The sequence below is a fragment of the Octodon degus genome, unplaced genomic scaffold, assembly GCF_000260255.1.
Source record: "Octodon degus isolate 3935 unplaced genomic scaffold, OctDeg1.0 scaffold00195, whole genome shotgun sequence".
Taxonomy (NCBI): domain Eukaryota; kingdom Metazoa; phylum Chordata; class Mammalia; order Rodentia; family Octodontidae; genus Octodon; species Octodon degus.
Window position 1 is genome coordinate 1,339,225 of NW_004524771.1, and position 8,062 is coordinate 1,347,286.

At 40.0% G+C, this 8,062-nt stretch overlaps 1 protein-coding gene across 1 annotated transcript in view; it reads left to right on the top strand.

Moving 5' to 3' along the window:
- Positions 1 to 8,062, top strand: part of Parn (poly(A)-specific ribonuclease) — a 191,726-nt gene that overhangs the window by 31,411 nt on the left and 152,253 nt on the right. Inside the window, exon 12 of the mRNA XM_023704414.1 lies at positions 7,152 to 7,229. Within this exon, the coding sequence (XP_023560182.1) occupies positions 7,152 to 7,229 (78 nt within the window). The remainder of the gene's footprint in view (positions 1 to 7,151; positions 7,230 to 8,062) is intronic.

Sequence of the window (8,062 nt, forward strand, 5' to 3'; positions counted from 1 at the left end):
TTTGTATTTTAAGGAAGGGTCTACAGGGTTTTCAGGGTCTCACTACTAGCTTGGACTCATAGTAATCTGCCTGTTTACAGCCTCCCAAGAGCTGGGATTAGGTGTGCACTACCACGCCCAGTCTCAATCGCCTCTCAATGCACTCCAGGGGCGGGGCTGGCACAGCAGGCCCAGGGATCAAGCCCCTGGCTCCTGTGCTAGCTTGCAGGTGCTTTAATCCACTGAGCTATTTGGCTGGCCCTGTGGACATTATTTTAATTAGTGCCTTATATAATTGCTACAATTACTGCTATCAAAATGGACCCAAACATGCTAGAAAAGCTAAGGAAGGAAAGGAAGGTAAAGAAAGCTGTCAATTAAAAAGGAGAAAATTGTGGAGAAATACGAGAATGGCATTCATGTGACTGATCTTGCTAATATGTACAGCATGTTGAAATCCACCATCTCAACAATCTTACGGAGAACAGATTTTTATAAGAAAGGTAACAATGCTTGGCATGGTGGCACATACCTGTAATTCTAACACTCTAGAGGCTGAGGCAAGAGGATTGCCATGAGTTCAAGGGCAGCCTGGATGACTTAGTGAGATCCTATCTCAAAAAACCGAAACAAACACACACACACACACACACACACACACACACACACACAAAGAAGCTAGCATTGCTAAAGGTGTTGCTCAAATTAATAAGTCATGCTCAACAGTGTTAGTGTAGAAAAGCTATTATTAGTGTGGATGAACAAAAGGCAGATGAGTTTATAATTTATGAAAAAGTTAGGGCTATAAATGCAGATCTTGTAAAGGATAACCCAGTGAGGGATAATACTGAAAAATTTCATGCCAATAAGGCATGGTTTCACAGTTTTGAAGTGAGAACTCAGGTTCATAGCATAACTAGGCATGGTGAAGCAGCCAGAGCTGATAAAAGAGTTGCTGAAAATTATATATACCACTTAAAAACAGAGACACAGAAAAATGGCTTTTGCTTTCATTGAGTTTTCAGCTGTGATGAAACTGACCTTTTCTGGAAGAAAATGTCCAGGGGAAAATATATTACCCAGGAAGAGAAGAAAATGCCAGGCCACAAACCTATTAAGGATAGGCTAACCTTATTACTGTGTGCCAATGCAAGTGATGACCTCAAAATAAAGCCTCTCTTAGTTTATCACTCTGAGATCCCTGTAGTATTCAGAAAACACAAAGTCATGGGGAAAAGGTTAGGGGTCATGTGGAAATATAACACAAAAGCCTGGATAACTAGTACTTTTTTTTGAGTGGATTAGGGAGGGTTTCTGTACTACTGCTAAGAAATAGACAAACTACTTGATATACAAAATTAAGGAAGGAAAGGTTTATTTAGCTCATAGTTTTTGGAGGTTTCAGTCAATTATCAGCTCACTTCAAGTAGGGTTGTGTGGCTGAGGGGCAGCAGTGCAAGGCAGCAGAAGACAGCAAAAGCAACAAGAGCAAAAGGGGGAAAGAGCTACCTGCCCTAGGGCAGGTGTAGCATTCATGCCATCTAAGTGCCCTGCTCAGGATGTTTACAAAGTGAGGACCCCAGTCCCCTGGTGAGTCACCTAGTTAAACTTCTAAATTTCTCAAGTTGACACAATGAATCAACCATTACAACATCCTAGACCATAAACAGCTGCCCTGGGACATGCCCTCTACAACCTAGTTTATAGAACTGCTACGTCACTTAGTTAAGTTTCTAAACTTCTTTTTTTTTTTTAATAATTTTTTTTTAAATTTATGTGTGTGTGTGTGGCCAGCTCAGCCCACCAGGGGGCGGGGCTGGCTGGCATGTGGTGCTGGGGGATTGAACCGCGGTCCCTGTGCTTTGCTAAGCTTGTTCTAAGTAGGTGCCTTAGACCACTGAGCCATCTCTCCAGCCCCCACCTTTCCTTTTACTTGTATTATACCTTTCTATTTGTATTTCTTCTTTTGAGTTCTTATACTAGGGAAACTATACGATATTTACACGTGTGTCTGGTTTATTTCACTTATGAGTATATCTTCAAGTGGCATCCAATTCAATATGAAGGCTTGGAGTTTATCATTCTTAATAGCTGAATAATACTCCATTGTGTAAAAATACCACATCTTTTTCAACCGCTCCTCAGGTGATGGGCATCTTGGTTGTTGGGACTGACATTTTTTCTTCTGGTTTCCAAAGCTGATTATCTTCCAGCGTGGTCTTATTTTCAGGAAAACATGGTACTAAGTTCAGTGACTATACCTCCACTAATGATAGAAAAGAATTCAGTAGTAATAGTGAAACAGGGGAATGAAATTCCCAACCTTAAAGATAACCTAGGACAAGTTCATGTTGTCTAAAACTGAAGACTGAGTTTTAGGAACAATGGAGATTAAGAGCAGAATGTATTTATTGCGGGAAAGAAAGCTTCCATCTGAGAGAGGAACAGAAGGGAGCCTGAGTGGGTTGCCAAAGAATCTGCCCTTTTAAAATGATTTTTATAGAGTAAAACCATGAGATGAGTGAGGTGGGTCTAAGGTGAAAGATATGGGAGCTCACTAGGTGGACATGAGGTAGAACAAAACTGTGGTTAACCAATAAGACTACAAGCACAATTGCTCAGGTAAAATTGATTAAATCCAGAACCAAATGGGGAAGCAAGTCACATAGCAAGAACACATGAATATAGAACAGGACTTATCCTGTAGGGGGTTGCATTAGTGACTCTTCCTGGCTTTTTTAAGGTGATAAAGACCTACTTAAGAGTATCAATCATGAAGGGCTGGGGAGATAGCTCAGTAGCATAAGCGCCTGCCTGGCAAGCACAAGGTCCGCAGTACTGCAAAAATAAATGAATCAATCAAGAATGTCAGTCCTGGATGCTTATCTTTAGGGAGGTATGCATTTGTTTGATCTTTTATCTTGAGCTTTGGCTCACAATGGAAGTGTCTGTCTCTCTCACAGTTGCAAGGTATCTTGTCTTCTATATTGGCTTCTTCTAAGGGCCTTGCCCTGACTGCATGTACTATTTCTGTCTAACTCAGCTGCCTATAACAGTAGCATAGAGCTTACTCATGGAAAAGTAATCAAGTTTATGGTTATACTAATAAAAATATAAAAGTTTGTAATGCAAAAAATAAAATTTGAAGAATTGTCCAGTGGAAAGATGAGAAGATAGAAAAGATAAAGAATCCCACCAAAGAGTAAAAGGAAATGAATAGAATGAGATAAAAATAACAGAAAGGAACGCGAAAGAAGAAAAGAGTCAAATAAAGTAGAAGAAACAAGAAAAGAAAAATTAGAAGAAAAACTGCCCCCCAAAACCAATGAATTTTTAAAAGTGGATTTAAAAATTACTCTATTTTTTAAAATTTTATTTATTTATGTGTGTGTGTGTGTGTGTGTGTGTGGCCAGCTCAGCCCACCAGGGGGCGGGGCTGGCTGGCATGTGGTGCAGGGGATTGAACCGCGGTCTCTATGCTTTGCTAAGCTTGTTCTAAGTAGGTGCTTTAGACCACTGAGCCATCTCACCAGCCCCAAAAAATTACTCTATTTTTGAATGAGTGATTTTTCCTCCCTAGAATGTACAGGCTTGGAATCCCACAAGTCACTGTTTTCTTTCCCTTGCTTATGTTTAATGGGTTTGTGAAAAACACCAGGGACTCCTTTGTCTATACACCCCAGACTGTGATAAGCATCCAGGCCAAGGTTTGTCCTTTTTTACCTTGGTAAATAGAGAAAGCAGTCATATTACTGTTCTCTGTGCTGAATGTAGGCAGCAGGTTGGAAATTCAAGGAGACTGCGGTACTCAATGCTAGCACTTTCAGATCCAGCTTTCTCTGAAAGCTACACATGCCATGGCTTTTTACCATGGAGGGTAGAGCCCCATGTCTTTCCCAGCCTGAGCTTAAACTTTCTGTGGGCGTATGTCTAGCCTGCATCTTTTCAGTGACTGTTTGCTGTGGCAGTCTCTCACCAAGTCTCAGTGGTAAAGATAACACTGGAAACCCTGACGTGAAGTTCTGTAGTTGTTCTGTGATTCCTGATTTTTGTCCAAAATGGCTCCAGATTATATGGTCTCAAATATAGCAGGTGCTGCACTAGATTTTTTTCTTTAGCTCTAACCTACTGTGTCGGAGTCACTTTTTTTTTTTTTCTTTTTGTATTTTAAGTGTGGGTCTACAGGGTGTTCAGGGTCTTACTGATCCACCTATTTACAACCTCCCAAGAGCTGGGATTATAGGTGCGTGCCACCATACCCAGTCTCAATTGCTGCGGGATATCTAACCCCTGGCCCCTGTGCCTGCTTGCAGGCGCTTTAATCCACTGAGCTATTTGGCCGGCCCTTAGGAGTCACTTTTGAAGTAAAACCCCGCACTATTTTTGCAGTTTACCATAGCTGTGAACTTTTCTTCAGACTAGCACTGCTGGCCTGGTCCCTTGTTTCTCCTTGGCGCTGCTGACTTTGTGGACTTTCTCTGTCCAAGTGCTGTCCTTATTTATGATCGGGTTGGTCTGTCTCTTGGCCCACTAGCTTTTGCTTGTAATTGTCACAATAGAATTTCCATGAACCACTAGCACACCTATTCCCATAACATCTTATACTTGCATTGTACATTAATGAAAACCAGGAAGTTACTTAAACTTCATCAGTCTTTCCACTGTGTCTGTTCTCTGTTTCCACTCCTGGGGTCTGTGTTGCATTTGCTGGTTATTCTCTCTTAGTGTCCATCACACTTTGGCAGTCTTTCTTTCATTACCTTGATAGTTTTGATGAGTATTGATACTTTGTCAGATGTCCCTCATTTAGGATTTGTGTTTTCTTTGGACTGAAGATATGTGGTTTTGGCCAGAATTCCACAGCAGTGCTGCTCATGATGTTGACAGTATCCCTAGGTTAAGGTGGTGTATGGTCGATTTGTATTCTTTGAAGTTAGTTTTTCTCTTCTGTAGATAATAAGTATATTGGGGGAGGTACTTTGAAACTATGAAAAACCTATTTTTCTTCAAACTCATGTCCATTAGTGTTAGCATCTATTAATGGATCTGGCCTGCAGCAGTTATTACTTTGGCGTATCTAATGGTGAATGTATATTTGCTTTTTTTTCCCCTCTACATTTGTTTATAGGCTCCTTTAAGGAAGCGCTATCCTTTTTTCACATAATTTTTTTATGTGTATATGCTTGCACTGATTTTTTGCTGTGAATTATAATCTAGTATTTTTATTGTTTATGTTATTTAGATTGTTCTACCTTTGGATGTTGGTGCTTCCTCACTGTGGCTCCTGTGTTCTGTGATATGTTATTTTTTAGGCTTCATCATTTTTTTTTCCCATGGGAGATCCTGGAACCAGTCTCTGTGGACAGTGAGGGAGCTGTGTCTATTTGTATGTGTGTGTGTGTGCATACAATTACATGCTAATAACAATATCGTAGTCAACTGTGAAGTGCATATGCTGCGGGGCTCCCATAAGAGTGTGATGGTGCTGAAAAGTTCATGTTGCTTAGTATTTTTATTGTACCTTTTCTATGTTTAGATACAGAAATACTTAGCACTGTGTTAAGAATTGTATATAATATTTAATGCAGTAACATGTGGCACAGGTTTGTACCTAGAATAGAAGTAATAGACTGGGCCCATGAAACCTAGTGTGTGATAGGCTAAACCATGTAGGTAGTTCACCTAGGTTTGTGTAAGCATATTCTGTGTTGTGTACCTAACAAGGAAATTGCCTCCGACTACTTTTTCAGGACATACCCGCAACAGCTGTCCCTGTATACTAATCTATCAGATTCCAATGACATACCACAGAGTATATTTATTTTAAGTCTGCTCTTTTTTTATTTGTTGCTTATTTCTGACAGTGAGGTATGCAGTTATATTTGCTTAAGCCTGGTGAACATAAGACATAGTGACAAATTGCTCATCCATACCTGTGAGAAGAACCATGTTGGCCAGATTAAAGTATTTATGTACCTCATTGCATCTAGTCAAGATGTTGTTTTCTAAGTTTTTTCTCTTCTCAACTTCCTCGTTGATTAGTGTTTACCCACCATCTCTCATTTTCATCAGTATTTGGCACTTTGGTGTTTTGTAGGAATTCACAATGCACACAGATACCAAGCCAAAAGCCCAGCATGTGAGGTTTGGGAGAGTTTGTGTAGGATTATTTATTTCAAAGAGTTTTGTGAATCAGCATTGGTTCACTTTAGATTCACTGGGACCTTGCAAAACAATTCCAGTGCAGTGACCTGATGCCTGATGTTAAGAGTGGTATCACCTGGGTAGTTAAGTGGACATTTGACTTGGGTAGTTTATGTTTGTATCAGAATGAAGCGACTTATTGCGTATATGTTGTGCATTATTGAAAAGCAATATAATGGAAATGTGCTAACTATGCTCTGTGAATTTTGACATAAATGATGTAGACAATGAAAATGTATTATCTTTAATATATGTCAGTTATTTGGGCCTTTTAGCATTTATTATGACTGTATCTTTTAAAATAAGTGGGGGGAGGTTGATTGACTGGTTGAATGGAGACAGGGTCTTGCTGTGTATGTCAGGCTGGGCATGAACCACATAGTCCAGGGTGACTTCAAACTTGTGGCACTCCTCCTGTCTCAGCCACCCAGGTGCTAGGACAGATGTATACTACCATGCCCAGCTAAGTGGGTTATTTTAAACAGTTGTTTTAAAATATGTATTTCAAGTTTTGCTCACAAATTATTTAGCAGCTCAAGAGCTAAAGAAAAGTAAAAAGTAAAAATTTCCTCCTAGCCAAGTTCTGTGGCACACACCTGCAGTTTCAGCTCTGTGGGAGGCTCAGGCAGAAGCCCAGAAGTTTGGGGCTATCTTGGAAACCTAGTAAGACCCTGTCTGAAAAAACATTTTATTTGTACTACTTCTGATTCTCAAGGGTGAGATATTAATGAAGATTAGAAAAAAATCAATGAAATAAAAATCATTTGGACCTTTTATTTTGCATTCTGGATTTAATACTCCAAATTGAAGAAAAACCCAGCTCAATTTTTATATTTGCATATATTTATACTTTTTTAAACGTGAAAAAGCAAGGTTAAGTACAAAAGCCTCATGGAATATGAAAGATGTATTTTATTTTCAAATCCTAATATAAATTTGAACCTAGAACCTAACCTTGTTTTCTTTAGGGAAAACTCGTTGTTGGACACAATATGCTCTTGGATGTCATGCACACAATTCATCAGTTCTACTGCCCTCTGCCTGTGGTAAGTGGCGCACTAGCCTGCACCTGCACGCGTGGTGCTTTCTTATTAAGACAGCGTTCTCTGCTCGGATGCTCTTTCCTCATGCACTGTGTTCCGAGAGAGAGAATCTTATGCACCTGGTCATACATGTCTGATGAGATGCGCACACTAGCTATTTTAAGGGATCCTCAGCCATCTGCCATTGCCAGAGCAAGGGTAAGTATTGATCTCATCTTGATGTCACAGTTGGCCATTTAGTGTTAGGCCACAAGCGTGGGCTACTAGTTCAGTACTGCTAAAATTAGATGTAGCAGGACCTCTGAAGGTAAGTGTGCCAACTGAATTGGATCAGTTTCTACAGAATTCTGGATTGTCTCCCACTAAATCACTTACTTCCCCGAGGTTTTCTGTTGACCTTCGTAGTGGGTTTTTTTTCCCCCCCATTTTTCTTTTTTCCTTTTCCATGCTTTGAGCCAAGTCATCTAAGTACACCAAGCATAAACTTCTTTGGCTTTTGTTCTGCTTTTTGCTGTTTTGCTTCCTAACTGCACAGCCGCATCTTTTGTGGTATCACTCATCCTCTATTCTTTATTTTCTGTGCTTTAGTGATCTCATTCCTTTCATCACTTCAGCTTCAGACACTGACATCTCTGTTTCTCAGAGCTTGGTGTGCATGTCACCCTGCCTCCAGACATTTCCACCTGGCTAGCCTTCAGAGCAAGATTGTTTAGAGTTTATAGGTCTCAAATAAAGTACTTTTCACTACCTTTCCACATACTGTCTTCATAGGAGTTTTTTCTCCTCATTCCATTACTATAAATTGTTTTTAGTCCTGAACCCTGTTTTTTTTTTTT